General features: G+C 40.9%; 1 protein-coding gene across 3 annotated transcripts in view; it reads right to left on the reverse strand.

Annotated features, from left to right (window-relative positions):
- Window positions 1-18,103, reverse strand: part of WAPL (WAPL cohesin release factor) — a 90,570-nt gene that overhangs the window by 43,479 nt on the left and 28,988 nt on the right. For 2 of the 3 annotated variants that reach the window (XM_062215018.1, XM_062215019.1), the window contains exons 3-4: window positions 15,492-16,535; window positions 13,418-13,536 (exon numbers count right to left, since the gene is read on the reverse strand). In XM_062215018.1, the coding sequence (XP_062071002.1) occupies window positions 13,418-13,536; window positions 15,492-16,535 (1,163 nt within the window). The remainder of the gene's footprint in view (window positions 1-13,417; window positions 13,537-15,491; window positions 16,536-18,103) is intronic. The other variant, XM_062215020.1, reaches the window with a different exon arrangement.

Here is an 18,103-nt window from a genome sequence, read left to right on the forward strand (position 1 = left end):
GGGACAAACCAGCGCCCATAAAGGATGCTGGTGTCACAGGGGCAGCTTTACTCGCTATGTCACAACACCAGCCCCTTAACAGAAATTCTTAATTTGTAAGAAGTCAGGATCGTGGTCCACTTAGCAGCTGGATCTGACACTGACCTCTTCACATATGGCAATGTTTGCTGAAGTCTATGAAACATCATTTAGTTTAAATTTCATCTAAATTTGAAGTTCCCCATCAACTCCTATGTAGCAGGCAAAGAGACCATAAAAGTGCCAATCCAAGTCCTAGCTGCTCCACTTCCAATCCAGCTCCCTATTAATGTGCCTGAGAAAGCAGCGGAGGATGGCCTAAGTTTTTAGGCCCCTGCTACCCATGTGGGAGATCCAGAAGAAGCTCCTGGCTTCAGACCAGCCCAGCTCTGACCATTGCAGTCATCTGGGGAGTGAACCAGCAGATGGAAGACCTCTCTGTGCCCACCCTGGCCAACTCTGCCTTTGAAATAAGTAAATTTTTTTTAAAAAATGTACATAATAAGGTACATTAGCCAATTCTAAGCACAAAACTCACTATATTTCATATACTTTTCTTAGAATAATTTGTCTGAAGACAATGATTCTTTAAGTTACAAGAGAAATTTGAACATAGTATTATTTTTGCCCTTCTAAATTTCAACCTGATTTTTTTTTTAAAGATTGATTTATTTACTTGAAAGGCAGATTTACAGAGAAGCACAGAGAGAGAGAGAGAGAGAGAGAGAGAGAGAGGTCTTCCATCTACTGGTTCACTCCCCAAATGGCCACATTGGCCAAAACTGTGCCGATCTGAAGCCAGGAGCTTCCTCTGGGTCTCCCACACACGTGCAGGGGCCCCAGAACTCCTTGAATCACCAAGCTAGGAGCTGCGAATGCACAGCAGCGGCTTCTAATCTTTACACTGCAGCCTCTTATCCTCATCACCACACCAATGGTTCAGCTTTCATACCCATTAATGTCTTGGGTTTCTAGTCTCTGGAAACACAGTGGATCTCATAATACCATCTTGATGATTGGATCCCAAGATGGTCAGTGAATCTCCATACACCAAACAAAGGTAACTCAGAGTAAAGCCATGTGACAAGAAAATAAGCTGCTTCATGAGAGCGGGTTGTTAACTGCTAAAGGAAGACACTGTGTGGAAGTTTGTTTTTGGGTGAGATGTGCGAGTACTTATCCTTTAAAGACTCCAATTAGAAAAGTCTGTGTTTAAGCTTTTACTTACATAAACTCATTTTATGAAACAAAAATGAGCTTATAAAACAATAAAGCTACATTCAACTTTAAAACTGCAGCTTTACACAATTACAACATTCTAATACAACTGAATATGTAGCCATGATTTATGCTGATGAAAAAAAAGTTAATTGAATTGCCCCAAAGCCCACTAATGTCATACTGAATGACAGAAGGGAAAGAAAAACTAAGTCCAGAATGCTCCTTCGAGAATCAGACAAAAGACAGTGCCAGACAGACTCAGCAGTAAACCACAGGCAAATAATGAAAGCAAAAGGTATAAATATTTGAGAACTGAAACTGAGAATAATGTTACAGTTAGTTTCATCAATGACCTAGCAGCCGTCTTAAATGCAAACCAAGACAAAGATGGCCAACATCCCAAGTAAAACACAACCCTTCAAGCAGTGAAGATAGGCATCAGCTACGTGGAAAGGCAGAAATCAAACAATGAGCAGGGCAGACAATAGAAATGCTCTTAAGTATATCAGCACATGTACAACAGATTCATGTAACAGGATGTAGAGAAAATGGAACATGTGAAAATATTCGTGTACTGTTGTTACACACACACACACACACATTATCTAGAAACAAAAAAGTACTTAAATCCAGTGAGTTTCAACCTAATCCCTCAAATTCTATCTTTACTCACAAGTGACCATTCTTCTGAGTCATTACTTCAACAGTGAATGTCCTTTACCAGTTTTCTCCATCTTTCTCCTGCATGTATTCTCCCAGCAAGCCCTCAATCCTGATGACAATAACCCTCTCCTATACTCCTTGGTGAGGGAAAAGAGAAAATTATCACACACAGCAAATTCAAGTTAGTGCTTTCCACCACGAGGAGGTGGGGGAGAGCGGAGGAGAAACTCTTAGCTAGACCATGTCAGAGGGATTAAGGTGAGAGAATGATCAATACGATCAAGACATTGGTCAAATATGAGCACTGAGCAAATAAAAACGCTGATGATAATGAAACCAGATTTCTCACTGCTGGCAAAGGTTAGTAAAATATGGAAAATGAGAAGGCTGGAATAAAATATGGTGTGGGCCAGAATTATAATTCTCAGTGTGAACTCAAGATTTTAAACATACAGAGATGGATAGGGGAACAAAGGTAGTTTGTGTGTGAGATAAATATGTGTTTTTTTGTTTTGTTTTATTTTTTAAAGATTTACTTATTTGAGCTGGCGCCGCGGCTCACTAGGCTAATCCTCTGCCTTGCGGCGCCGGCACACCGGGTTCTAGTCCCGGTTGGGGCACTGATCCTGTCCCGGTTGCCCCTCTTCCAGGCCAGCTCTCTGCTGTGGCCAGGGAGTGCAGTGGAGGAAGGCCCAAGTGCTTGGGCCCTGCACCCCATGGGAGACCAGGAGAAGCACCTGGCTCCTGCCTTCGGATCAGCGTGGTGCGCCGGCCGCAGCGCGCTACCGCGGTGGCCATTGGAGGGTGAACCAACGGCAATAAGGAAGACCTTTCTCTCTGTCTCTCACTGTCCACTCTGCCTGTCAAAAATAAAAAAATAAATATTAAAAAAAAAAAAAAAGATTTACTTATTTGAAAGGCAGAGTTACAGAGAGGCAGAGGCAGAGGCAGAGGCAGAGGCAGAGAGGTCTTCCATCCAATGGTTCACTCCCCAAATAGCAGCAATGGCTGGAACTGCACCGATCCGAAGCCAGGAGCTTCTTCTAGGTCTTCCACGCAGGTGCAGAGGCTCAAGGACTTGGGCCATCTTCCACTGCTATCCTAGGCCATAAGAGAGCTGGATCAGAAGTGGAGCAGCCGGGACTAGAACCGGCATCCATATGGGATGCCGGCACTTCAGGCCAGGGCATTAACCCACTGCATCACAGCACCAGCCCTAATTGTTCTTTCTAAATACTATTCTCTACCACTAAATGGAAAAAGGAATCCTAAATGGCTAATTGTCAGAGTGGGAAAGCATGGAACAAGACTGGAATATCTTCAGGGTGTCAATAAATAAGGAAATGCAAAATGATGTCAAAAAAAAGCAGATTGAGGGGTCGGCATCGTGGCATAGTGAACTAAGCCTCTACCTGTGGTGCTAGCATCCCATAGGGGCACCCGGCTGCTCCACTGCCAATCCAGCTCTCTGCTATGGCCTGGGAAGGCAGTGGAAGATGGCCCAAGTGCTTGGGCTCCTGCATCCACGTTGGCGACCAAGAGGAAGATCCTGGCTTCCCATCAGCTCAGTTCCAACCATCACAGCCATTTGGTGAGTGAACCAGCACACTGATGACATTTCTCTCTGTCTCTACCTTTCTCTGTAACTCTGCCTCTCAAATAAATCAAGAAATCTTTAAAAAAAAAAACAAACAAACAAACAAAAAAAAAAACAACACAGATTGAAGAACACCTACCAACCTAATGTAAGAAAATCTGAGTATGAAAATAATGATAAAACTATCATTTAGGCCGGCGCCGTGGCTTAACAGGCTAATCCTCCACCTTGCGGCGCCGGCACATCGGGTTCTAGTCCCGGTTGGGGCACCAGATTCTATCCCGGTTGCCCCTCTTCCAGGCCAGCTCTCTGCTATGGCCCGGGAAGGCAGTGGAGGATGGCCCAAGTGCTTGGGCCCTGCACCCTCAAGGGAGACCAGGAGAAGCACCTGGCTCCTGGCTTCAGATCAGCGCGGTGCGCCAGCTGCAGCACGCCGGCCGCAGCAGCCATTAGAGGGTGAACCAATGGCAAAGGAAGACCTTTCTTTCTGTCTCTCACTGTCCACTCTGCCTATCCAAAAAAAAAAAAAACTATCATTTAAACAAGTAATAAGGGGGCCAACATTGTGGTGCAGCAGGTTAAGCTGCCACTTGCCAGGCCAGCTTATGGTATCAGAACTCCAGTTCAAGTCCCAGGTACTCTGCTTCCAAGTCAGCTCACTGCTAATGCATCTGGGAAAGCAGCAGCAGATGAGCCAATGCTTGCGCCCCTGCCACCCAGGGGATGGAGTTCCCTGGCTTAAGCTTGACCCAGCCCCGGCTGGCTAGACTTGCGGATTAAACCAATGGATGGAAGATCTCTCTCACTCTCTTTTAAATAAATACTTAAAAAAAGAAAACAGAAATAAAGCAGAAATTCATGTTCATACTGGCATATGAGAAAGAATAAATATACAAACAAGTATACATATACATACAGTCTTACATACATGGAGGTGAATAAGAATACAGGACCAATTCCTCAACAGTAACAGAAGGAATGATGCACTGGGAAATCACATTTAGTGACCAACATAAATCAACTGATTCAGGCAAGAATCAATGTTAAAATTGGTGGGTGAGAGTCTGCTGAGGGAGGCTGAGGAGCCCAACAGACACCACCTTAACCAAGTGATCATTCTACCCCAACAGTAACAGAACAAATTGACATTGAGTACTACCTAACAGGACATCTTTGTGGTATCTCCACCAAAAATACATGATCTAAGTCTAATCATAAGGAATTGCCTGAGAGACATCCTAAGAAATAAACGGCATTAGCTCCTCAAAGATGTTGGAATCATCAAAAGATGAGGAAACACAGATATTTTAACAGACTGAAGGGAAATACAAACTGATGACAAACACAAGATTCAGGTTTTGGAGCATGGATTCTTTGTTGAGAAGATGTGCTGTATTTATTTTGCCTTATTATAAAACACATTAGTGGACAATTTGGTAAATCTAACTGGGACTCTAGATTAGATCCTATCAATACACTGCTGTTACCTTCTTGGTTTTGACAGGTATTCTCTGGTTATACAGGAAAGTGTTCTTGTTTTTACAAAGTACAAACTGAGGTTTTAGTATTATGAACATCCTCTCTGAATTTACCCTCAAGTCACACAAATTAATTAGGAAAGGGGCATGTGACCCCACCAGGGAATTCCCCACTGGAATCTAGTGGACGGACACCTGGAAGACTGCTATATAGCCTCCAATGTACAGGACCAGTCCAAAATGTCAGTAGTGCTCCGACTGAGAAACGGAGACAGAGAAAACCTCGTCACTACAAGCCATGGACTACCTCTACCACTTGGAAATGGGGTCACTGGTGCCTTTAAATCTAGCAAGATTAGAAAAACAAATGCAGAAAACCCAGCTATTCTCAGTGACCTATCAGTTACATGAGTGTGTTGTTAACACAAGAGATACTGGAACAACTGCTGAGCATAACGACAACATAGTTTTCTAGCCCTTCTGTCTCATCTCTGGGTATATGGGGGATAATCTATGTAAAAACCCCTCAGAGGGGTCGGTGCTGTGGCCCTGCATGTTGAGCCACTGCCCGCAGCGTTGACATCCCATATGGGTGCCCATTGTGTCCTGGCTGCTCCACTTCCAATCCAGCTCTCTGCTAATACTTAAGTCTGGGAAAGCAGTAGAGGCTGGCACAAGTCCTTAGGCCCCTGCACCAATGTGGGAGACCCAGAAGAAGCTCCTGGCTCCTGGCTTCAGCCTGGCCCAGCTCCAGCCATTGTGGCCATTTGGGGAGTGAACTAGCGAATAGAAGATCGCTCTCCGACCCTCCTCCTCTCTAACTCTGCCTTTCAAGTAAATAAATCTTTAAAACAAAAAGCCCTTAGAGAACTGAGCTTTCCATAAAGCCTAATTTCTCATACATAAAAGAAACCTGTACCACTTACAAAAGTAAGCCTTTTTAGGAAGTAAAATGTTAGGACTATTGTGTTAAGACGAGGCTTTAGTCATATTACATCTTTCAAGTCAGTTCAATTCCAGAGCCCCTGTTAGTTTCATAAGTTAGCATCAATTTTATTCTGACACTACCAGGTTGTATCCATCAGCAGTAAATAGGTCTGCCGCCAACTCAGCTTCTGTGACCTGATTTACTTTAGGCCAGATTCCTTCAAAATCAGGTCAAGTACATGTGCACTACTGCCTTCTGAACTACATTAGTAGCAATAAAATAACAGCAATGTGAACTTTAAAACTAAGTTTAAAAACTGAACACAATGGATACAAATGAACCAAACTCTAATATTGAATATGGACACACAAGATAATTATTTCAAGACATTTTTGAATCCATTGCCATGACTGAACATCTTTAGTGAAATAAAATCTAAGGACAAAAGGAACTGCAAAGCTTAAACTTTGCTTGGTGTACTGATTGTTCATAGTAAAAACTGGTTTGCAATAATGGATATTTAGGTATGCTACAGAATAAAACAAGTAAGAGCTAAGTGCAAAATTCTGTAATTTTTAAATCTGAAATGGAACTATCACTAGGAGCTTCTATTTTTTAAAGATTATTTATTTTTTAAAGGTTTATTTACTTGAAAGTTACACACAGAGAGGAGAGGCAGAGAGAGAGAGCGGTCTTCCATCCGCTGGTTCACTCCCCAGTTGGCTGCAATGGCCAGAGCTGCGCCAATCCGAAACCAGGAGCCAGGAGCTTCTTCCAGGTCTCCCACACGGGTGCAGGGGCTCAGGGACTTGTGGGCCATCTTCTACTGCATTCCCAGGCCATAGCAGAGAGCTGGATTGGAAATGGAGCAGCCGCGTCCGGAACCGGTGCCCATATAGGATGCTGATGCTTCAGGCTAGGGCGTTGACCTGCTGCATCACAGCAACAGGCCCTATTTATTTATTTGAAAGGTAGAGTCAGACAGTGATAGGTTCACTCCCCAAATGGCCGCAATGGTCTCCCACGTGGTGCAGGGGCCCAAGGACTTGGGCCATCTTCTACTGCTTCCCCAGGCCCCAGCAGAGCTAGATTGGAAGCAGAACTAGATAGGACAGAACTTGTATTTTTCAATATATTTGCTAGTTCTAATGAAGTCTTAAAACTAGCAGCTAGTACTCAGATTCTGGTTTCTAAAGACTAATCTCCACAAAAAGAACCAAAGGTCTAGGGTGAGCATTTGCTGTAGCAGTTGAGACACCAGTTGGGATGCCCACATCCCACATCAAAGTGCCTGGGACTGAATCTCAGCTCCACTTCCTATTCTAGCTTCCTATTACTTGGCACCCTGAGAGGGTGCAGATGCTGGATAAGACTCCCATGAACACCTTGATATGGGATATGGGTATCCTACAAAAAGGCCAAATCTGTTGTGCCACAACACCCATTCCCTGTATTAAATCTTGACCACTGTATATACAAATATTCTGTGTGACAAAACCAATATGCACAAAATACTTCTGCTACTTAGAAAAAAAAAATGCACTGAATTACAATGTAAGCTAGCCACTTCCTTCTAGAATATTCTCTCCTTTAAATACTAACACACTATTCTTTATCTGCATCCAATAAAAGTACTAGTTCAAGTCCCAGCTGTTCTACTTCTAATCCAGCTTCCTGCTAATACGCCTGGGAAGGCAGTGGATGATAGTCCAAGTGCTTGGGACCCTGACACACACATGGGAGACCCTAATGGAGTTCTTGGCTTCAGCATAGCCCAGACCCAGTCATTGTGGCCATTTGTGGAGTGAACAGGATCTAACTCCTGCCTTTTAAATAAGTAAATAAACAAATTCTCCAAAAAATGGCACCTAACCTTGCCAGTTATTCTCCTTGAAGTATCTTAAACTTAAACCACTCAACAAAACTTGGAGAATGTTATCTACCGTTGTGAACTTAATAGCTTCCCAATACTTCCAACTTTTCTTGTGAGCTTGCTAATTATAGGCAATTTTTTGTACTATAAAATGAAATTTGTCACCATTTGAAAGACTTACATAACTCACCTACAACCACTATTTTCCAGTTACCAACATATGATGTCACTCAGCACACACTGATCTCCCATTGGGTGCAGGGCCCAAGCACTTAAGCCATCCTCCACTGCACTCCCTGGCCACAGCAGAGAGCTGGCCTGGAAGAGGGGCAACCGGGACAGAATCAGACGCCCCAACCGGGACCAGAACCTGGTGTGCCGGCGCCGCAAGGCGGAGGATTAGCCTATTGAGTCACGGCGCTGGCCCACAATTAATCTTTAAGAAACTTTCACTTTGGAGTTTTGGTGTAATTATCATGAATATTCATGAAAGGGCTATTTAAAATACAACTACATATCTGTATGAGACTGGATATTCTTCATACATCTCAATCAATAAAGCATAATAAAATATATTATATGCAGAAGATATGAGAATCTAGCTGCCTTTTTGTTAAGCCACATTTAAAGAACTATATGAAGGTAAAACAATGCTATTTTCATTTTTTTTTTGCTTTTAAAATGATTTTTCTCTTAAAAAATTTTTTTAAATTAACTTTTATCAACTTGAAAGGCAAAGTGACAGAGAAAGAAACACTGAGAAAGAGGGAAACAGAGAGACTGATTCCATCTGCTGGTTCACCCTCCGAAAGCCAGTGCTGGGCCAGGCTGAAGCCAGGAGCCTGAAACTCCATCCCAGTCTCCTTCTTGGGCAGCAGCAGCTAACGCATTTAAGCCATGATCTGCTGCCTCCCAAGGTGCATTAGCAGGAAGCTGGATGAACTCAATCTCATATTCTCATATAGGATGGGAGCCTTTCAAGAAGTGTCTTTAACTCGTTCTCTCCCCACCACAACACCTGCCCCTGAAAATAATTTTTCATTTGCTATATTAATATATAATGAAGGGGTTCTTATGAATTATGAACAAATATATTTGAAATTTGTTTTAATTTCTGATATAAAGTGATAAAACTCATACAATTCAAAATTCTTTGTGATTCTTGAAATTCTTAACAGCATTATTTGGCTTTGAGAGCAAAAAAACTGTTAAAATGTTGCTCTGGGAACTAACACATTCAACACCCAATTTTATGTAAATCAAAAGCCTCACCAAGGCACCTGGAATGCAAAAGTTCAGCTCAATTACTTTGAAAATATTCCCAGTGGTCTTTTATATAGGTGTAAGAAGGAAAAATAAAAGGACACAAAAAATGAACATACTCCTTAAAAGCAGTTCAATCTATAGGAATAAATATCATTGACAACAACTAACTAATATACCTTGCAATAACAAAACTAATACCATAACCGGCTAGTTACATAATTAGTTTTTTTAAAAGGTTCAGGCAAAGTATTTGCTCTTCATAACTTACATTAGACAATATTAAATGACTTACATATGCATAAATAATGAAGACGGGGGCATCTGCTGTGGTGTGACATGTTAAGTTACCATTTGTGATGTGCACATCCTATCCCACATCATGGTGCTGATTGAAGCCCCAGCTACCCCACTTCCAATCCACAGCTTCCTGCTAGTGTGCCTAGGAGGCGGCCCATGTATTTATGTTCCTACCACCCACACAGAAGACCCAGATGGAGGTCCCAGTTTCTGGTTTTGGTGAGAGAAACAGTAGATGGAAGATTGACCTCTCTTCTTATTCTTTCAAATAAATAAAACAAATAAAAGAAACCCTTTATACCTGAAAGAAGCTCCTCCAGCCTTTGCGGCCATTTGGGGAGTGAGGCAGCTGATGGAAGAAGCGTGCGCGCTTTCTCATGCTCTTGCTCTCTCTGTAACTTTGCTTTTCAAATAAAAATAAGTAAGTTCTTCTGGGGGAAAAATAATTATTTTTTTAAATGACCCTAACTGTACCACCAAATATAAAATGGGTTAAAACAGCTCAAAATGGATGAAAATCTGAAACCTAAACTGAATGCCTAGAACTATAAAACTCGGGGAAGAAAATGTAAGAAAAGCTACAAGACACTGGATTTGGTGGGAATGATTTCTTAGGTTCTAGACCAAAAGCACGAAAAATGAAAGAAAAAAAGGGTAGGCCTTCGGCACAATGGTTAGATACCATTTGAGACACCAGATCCCTGTGAGGTGAGTCCCTAGGTTCACGTCTCAGCTCTGCTTCTGATTTCAGCTTCCTGATAATGAATAATCTGGAAAGTCAGCTCAAGTATGGATGAGTCACTACCTCCCATTTGGGAGACCCAGATTAAGTTTTAGACTCAAGGTTTCAGCCTGGCCCACCACGGGATGTTTGCAGGCCTTTGAGGAATGAACCAGAGTATGGAAGATCTCATTTGTGTCTCTGCCTCTCTCTATGCCTTTCTAAAAATAATTTTTTAAAAATAAAACCCACTTAAAAGAAGAAATCAAACAAACAAAAAAAAAAGACACATAGGACTTCATCAAAAATAAAAACTTTGTTGTACCAAGAGACAATTTCAAGAAAGTGAAAAGACAACGAACAGAAGGGGAGAAAATATCTGCAAATCCTATATTTGATAACGAATTAATATCTACAGTACATAAATATCTAGTACAACTCAACAGAGAATCCAAATAAAAAATGGATATAGGACTTCAACAGACTTTTTTTTTTTTTTTTTTTTTTGACAGGCAGAGTGGACAGTGAGAGTGAGAGTGAGAGTGAGAGAGAGAGAGAGAGAGAGAGAGAGAGAGAAAGGTCTTCCTTTTCCCGTTGGTTCACCCTCCAATGGCCGCTGTGGCCGGCGCATCGAGCTGATCCGAAGCCAGGAGCCAGGTGCTTCTCCTGGTCTCCCATGCGGGTGCAGGGCCCAAGCACTTGGGCCATCCTCCACTGCACTCCCTGGCCACAGCAGAGAGCTGGCCTGGAAGAGGGGCAACCGGGACAGGATCGGTGCCCCGACCGGGACTAGAACCTGGTGTGCCGGTGCGCCTGTTAAGCCATGGCACCGGCCAGACATTTCTTAGATATACAAATGTTCAATAAGCATGTGAAAAGATGCTCACCATTACTCAGCCTTAGTGTTGCTGGAGGCTACCAACTGAGGCTCCCATCACAGGTGGTGAAAAGAACAAAACACAGAGAGCAGAGCTAGATTTACTGAACACACTGCAAGGAAGCAGCAGGCAAGCAAGTCAAGAAGGGGCTGACAACTGCTACTCGCAGACCATAATTTGAGAGGTATACCTGCAGTGGCAATCCCTTAGTAGTTAGGGTGCCTGTTGACATATGCTTACAAGGGAGCAATGGGCAGGCCATAAAAACACGAACTATAATCCAAGAAGCATACTGTAACTATAGTATTTCTTCAGTTAGGGTAAATTTTCTGTAGTCCAAGAGGATTTCCAGACAGATGACTTGTATTTTAGGGGAGAGCTAGAAAGCTCATATCCCTTTTCTTAATTGTGGAGGCCCTGAAGTCACCCTCCACAATTAAGGAAAATCAAATTAAACCGTAAGATACCTCTTCATAACCATCAAGATAGCTAATATCAAAAGTGGTTAATAAATAATGTGTTGGGAAGGATATGGAGAAACTGGAACCCTCACTCATGTATTGCTGCTGGGAATGTAAAATGGTGCAGCCACTTGGCAAACTCTGTCAAAAGATTTTAGACCTACTATGCAACCCACCAATTCCACTCCTCAGAATATATCAAAATGACTGAAAGCAGAGACTCGAAAAACACACAGAGACAGTCCCAAACTTACAATGGTGCAAAAGTGATAGGCATTCAGCAAATACCATACTCTGAATTCTGATCTTTCTCCGGGCTAGCAACACACAATACAATACTCTAATGATGGTGTACAGCACAGTGAGCTGCAGCAGCCAGTCAGCCCACGCAATTGCAAGAAGAAACAAGCAACACTCTACAGCATGCCATACTACTATGCTAAGAGAGACTGGATATATGAAACACATTATTTACAGTATTTTCAACTTATGACTCCTTTATTAGGATGCAATCCCATCATATGTTGAGGAACATCTGTATTTGTGCACCAACATTCAAAGCAGTATTCACAATAGCCAAAAGGTGAAAACAACCTAGGTGTCTATCTAGGATGTGAGTAAACCACAATGTAGGAGGTGTATATATCTCGTACACACACGATGGAGTATTATTTAGCCATAAAAAAGGAATTAGACTGAAATATGCTACATTATGGATAAACCTTAGAAAAACCATGGTAGTGAAATAAGATTCTATTTGTAAGAGGAATTGAAATAGGAACATTCATAGAGACGGAAAGTAGAACAATGTTTACCTATAATAAGGAGAGGAGGGAACAGGGAATTACTGTTTAATGGGCAGAGTTTTTATTGGGAATGTGAAAAAGTTGAGAGCACCACTATGATTTGTATATGAAGTGATCTTGGGAAATGGGACCTTTAGGACATGAAATCTAGTGGGAGTTCCTCAGGTCAACAAGGAGCAAACATTCCAAAAGGACTCTGGCTAGCTCTAGTGAGATCCCTGTTAGGAAAACCTGCGTCTCTCTGGCTTCTGCTCTAAGTTGTGACCCCTCCACATGTGCTTCCCCCACTGCCATCCACCAGGATGTGATGCAGTCAAAAAGGTCCTCACCAGGGGTGAGCTGATGCCAGTGCCACCCCTTTACCCCTCCAAAGCTAAGAGCTAAAGAAACCTTTTTTCTTCACAAGTAGTCTGTCTCAGTTATGCTGTTATGGTAATGAAAAGCTCATTAACACAGGTCCAGGTAAGGATGATGACACTGACACTGTAAAAGTGTTTAATGTCACTGATTTGTATACTTGAAAATGGTTAAAATAATGTTATATATTTTATCACATAAATAATGTTTACAATGATTTTAAAGACACCCGCTGTTATATAACTTTTAAATAAAAAATTATTAAGAGTTGCCCCCCCCCCCAGAAGAGATATCTGCAGTCCTATATTTATTGCAGTGCTATTCACAATAGCCAAGAAATGGAAACAACCTAAATGTCTACAAACTAATGAATGGATAAAGAAAACATGAGGAGCAGGTGTTTGGCAATGCAGTTAAGGAGACCCCTAATGCACACAGCTCATATGGGAGCCCCAGCTCTCCTTTCAATTGCAGTGTCCTGCCAGTGCATACCCTGAGAGACAGCAGACGATGGCTCAAGTCCTTAGACCACTCCCACTCATGTGGGAGACCCAGAATGAATTCTCAAGAATTTAGGGAAAGAACCAACAGATGGGAACTCTCTAAAAAATTAAATAATTTTTATAAAACAGCTAAGAATCTTTTTGAATGTTTTCATCATACAGAAATAATATTTGGGGAGATAGATGTTTACCCTATTTGATCATTATACAACGTATATATATGTAACAAAACATCACATAGTGCCCTATAAATACATAATTTTTATGTCAGTTGAAAAAAGTAAGCTCGAAAGAGTTGAGCCCTTCAGTAATAAAAAAATAATAAAAATTGCTGATAGTGCTTTACTTACCCGTTTGGGGCCACTAAAAATCTTTCTGGTATTTTCCTTTGATTTATCTCCTTGTTTGTTTATGGGCTTTTTCACACTTTCAGGCACACCAGGCAAGTCCTCTGTAAAATCCAAGTTTTCTGAAATGGTAATCAAAACCAGCTAGCTTTCTAAGATTTCAAATTATCTACTAGTCAACTTACAGACTTGCCTCTTTTTTGTTGTTGTTTGTTTTTTTGTTTTTTTTTACATATTGTGTGGGAAAAAGAGAGTAAAGAAATAAAAGCACCACAAAGCAGATAAAATACTCTCATTATCCCCTGCTCTTCCCTGCCCCTAAAAGAAAACCATAAACCTAGTTTGTTGTAAGTGCTCTAGTTTTACTTTATGTAAGTAGCAAACTAAAATCTCTTCCAAAATAATTTTCATACTTCATAGGTCATATAACTGCTGACACTGGTATGATCTCTTTTACACACCAAAAAACACCAAGTGGCATCTACTTTTAACATTTTTCCAACTTTAAATCCACTTAATCATGTTGGCCTTCAAACAACGGCTGCTTGCATCTACAAAGAAGGGTATATTTAAACAAACGGATAACCGTCCTTGGTAAAAGATATAAAGGGACCTAGTACAATGTAGTTCAATGGTCTATTACCTTATTTCCCAAATGGCAATAAATATTTTTTTTTAATCAAGACTTTTCTCTATCCTAACTTTAAAATGTTGTCTCATACTTCATGTGACAAGTCTACAAAAAGTACATTAACCAAATGGTCTCTAACTTTCAAACCTTATTCATTGTAACTTCAAGTTTCTGAAAGGGAGTCTAATTTCACATTTTAAAGTTTTAAAAGTTTTTATACCCTAAGATGTAAATTTTAGCCACAGAATTTCAACTGCAGTTAAAAATACCTGCTATTGGGTTAGCACAAGAGCAAAGCAAATGGCAGTAGGGCAAGAACTCAGGTATTGCACAGCGTCATGCTCCTGAGGGCATCCTGTCCAGCCAGATCTCAAGGGACTAGTGAGGCTGCCGTAAACCTCCCTTCTCCAGGAGGGATTCAAGGCAACATGGGGTGAACTCTGCTAACACCCTTTTTTGTTCTGTTCTGTTTCCAGGGTTTTTTTTTAAAAACAGGGAATACTGGGTGGGCCCCTAGAAGCGACTGTATAATAATAACTTTAAAAATAAGAATTCTCACCTGGCAAAGCTATTTTTAGACCACATAAAACAAAACGGTAGGTAACCTCAAGTATGACACGCTCAACAGAGATCTATGGATACTATAATCACTCCAATCCCCCATAATGACACTCCTGTGACTCTAACACCACAAAAGCTTTACTCAACAAGTAAACCAATCCAGAAGGAGTGTGTTTGGCTAAGAAACCCTCTATACCAGAGGTTTTCACTTATTCCTCCTCACTGGACAGTCAATCCATTTCACAAAGCCCTTGTCAGGTACTGATTTAATTATAGCAGAGTTGACCTTTGTTTGTCTCTCACAGTGGAAACTCGAACTCCTTGAGAACCTCTAGTCATCACTGGGCCTATTACCTTAGCAGACAAATTTTCACCATTAAAAGTAATAAATACTTACATACCACTTTTCCATTTTACTAAACCGACTTAAGAGCATTTGAGAATGTTTTGAAGGTTTACTAGTTTAGAGCAAACTATAAAAGGTTTTAATTAATTTTAGTTTTCTAGTATCTCTCTCATTCTATAGTTCTAAGTGTCAAAAAACTTATCCTTGTATCTCCACTGCATTTGGATTTTCAAACTTGAAACATCAAGATGCTTGGTATCCCTACCTGAAACACAAGATTTAGAATCAGCAAGTGCTAATGTCATTTTAAACACAAATATGAAAAGACTCTCCCTCCAATCTACAAATTGGTCCCTAACAACTTTAAACCTGATGATTAACACATTTAAAATTTACCTTTGGGTAATCTGGATATGGTAGTTCTGAATTAAGTACTATTAAAATTAAATATAACAAGCTAAAACGGAGTATCTAGAATAAAACTAAGCTCTTAAGTCTGAAAATGCACTTACTTACAATTTTTTTAAAAAAATTCTTACCTGCATTGTTAGTACTAGACTGACCGTCCTGGGAATTATCATTGCTTTCTGGGGTAGGCTGCAGGGAGGGTGATGGAGCTGTTTTAGTTCTTTTTTTGCTTGTCTTTCTTTCCATTTGACAGTCTTCATCTTCATCATCTTCACTTTCGCTGAGATCATCAAAACCAAAATATTTAATTTTATAATTAGAACTTCCAGAACCTCCTTCATCACCTCCTGTCTCATCATGATCTTCAAAACCAAAAAATTCAAGTTTAACATCCTTTTTGGATTTAGTATTACTAGGTCGAAATCTAGTAGTGGTCTTGGAGGTTGCAATATCTGCCTTTTTTCTGAGCCGGCCAGCTTCTCCCAAATCTGCAGGAGTGGATGCAGTGAACTCATCCATGCTGCGTTCCATAGTATCCTGTATGGTAACATTACAAACTGACAAGCAAGATGGATGTAAAACAGTGTAATCTCTAGTCCGTCCAACCGTCCCTCTAAAACTGGTCCCACAACTTACACCACCTTTCTTTGCCTGATTCAGGCCATCTTTACTTGATTCACTATTTGCTTTGGCTAAGGCCTGACTGGTGCCGTCCATTAGCTTATCAAAAGTTGATGCTCCTTGCGAGGATTTTGCCTTATTGGCCCTACAGTACGTCCTACAGTTGCTTGGCCTAAGAACACTTTGTACAATATCTTCCTCGATGGCTTCATTTACATTTTCCAATCGGTTTTTTAAATCCTCGCCCTTCACCTCCAAAAGAGGATCACTATCCAAACTTAAAATACAATCTTCTGATCTGATATCTTCGAAATCATTATCCCATTCATACAAACCAGTTCTCACAGATCCCTTGATTGGAGACATTTCTGATGGAGATTCTGACCTTTTCCCAAACTGGGAGTTCCAAGTATCATTTGTTTCCCTGATTTCCTCAGTTTTGTATCCAGGAGTCAGGGTGGTTTCTACAATGGGTTTCTTAGTATTGTCTTCAGCATTTCTGTGAAAATGGTGACTATTCTTCTCCTGTTCCTCATTAAAGTTCTCCACTTTATCTATAAAAATGAAGAATATAAGTCAAACAATGATACATGAGTGCCATCAACATAAAAGTTAACAACCAACAGGGAAATTGGCATAAATCTTAAATAAACTGTATACTTTTAAATTTTACATCTCCTGTCCTACTTTTTCAGTATACAGCTCTCTTATCTCCTGGTGATCTTTTCTCAGGCATCCACGTCCCTGAAAATTGTCACCCCAGACTCGAGAGATTTCAACAGTGTTAAGCAACTGCATCAATTCAAATGACAAGTAAATGACCCTGCCAAACCTTCTTGGAGTACTACAGACTTTTCAAACTAAAATTCTTAAATTTAAAATTATTTATAGAACCTAAATCAGTTTAATACAACTAATGAAAATCTTCCAGCAGAAAATCATCTGGGGTAGAGATACCCATAAAGAATGCTATTTTTGTCTAGAAACCTGTCCATAGGATTAGGTTTTTCTAGTTGTTTCTGTTCTTTCCTCAGCTCTGAAAAGCTATTTAACATCAAAGAACTTTTAACAGTGGTTCTGGTAAGTGATGTACATCAGTCGGTAGTAAATTTTAACCTGCCTAATTCACTTTATACTCGGGGAATTTATTGTTGCTGCCTTAAATTTTTAACATAGGAAACCTTTCCAAATGAGAGATGGAACTGTGATTCAAACTGGTATTATGATTATTTCTCTCAGTCTTTACTGGTAGAAAAACACTGGGAAAAATACTTACTCTGACAAACAATAAAATAACATTTTAAAAAATATACCTAATTTAAGAAAAGCCATTTATAGGGACTTGCACTGCAGCACTGTGGGTAAGCCGTGGCCTGCACAGCTGACTCCCTCTGTGAGCACTATTCAAATCCCTGCCAGTGTGCCTAGGAGGAGAGCAGAGGATGGCTCAGGTGCTTAGGCCCCTGCCACCTGCATGGGAGATTCAAATGGAGTTCCAGAATTCTGACTTCAGCCTGGCCCAGCCCCAGCCCTTGTGACCACTTGGGAGGTGAGCCAAGGGACTACTCTGTCTCTCTCTGCAATTCTGTCTTTCCAGATAAATAAACTGCTTTTAAAAGGAAAAGAAAAGCCATTTATAAATCTCAGTTAACAAACTATCAACTATAGGTAAGAAGAATGTTTCACAAGGATGGAATCACTGTATAATTTTTAATTCCACTCCATGAGTTTAAATGTAAATCAACTGCCTAAGATTTATATTTACTTTCCTTTAGAAGGCATCTAATTTATGAACAAGGTAGGTCTGCTTTATTCTTAGATATTTCCCAACTAAAGTTAAGGAACTATAGCTTTCATAATTTCATAAGCACCAATCACTAATCATAAGAGACAGAAACTAAAAATTAAAAGCTGACTTTGGCCGGCGCCACGGCTCAATAAGCTAATCCTCCGCCTGCAGCACTGGCACACCGGGTTCTAGTCCCGGATGGGGCACCGGATTCTGTCCCAGTTGCTCCTCTTCCAGTCCAGCTTTCTGCTGTGACCCGTGAGTACAGTGGAGAATGGCCCAAGTGCTTGGGCCCTGCACCCGCATGGGAGACCAGGAGAAGCACCTGGGAGA

Source organism: Lepus europaeus, chromosome 17, assembly GCF_033115175.1.
Source record: "Lepus europaeus isolate LE1 chromosome 17, mLepTim1.pri, whole genome shotgun sequence".
In the NCBI taxonomy this organism is placed as follows: Eukaryota; Metazoa; Chordata; class Mammalia; order Lagomorpha; family Leporidae; genus Lepus; species Lepus europaeus.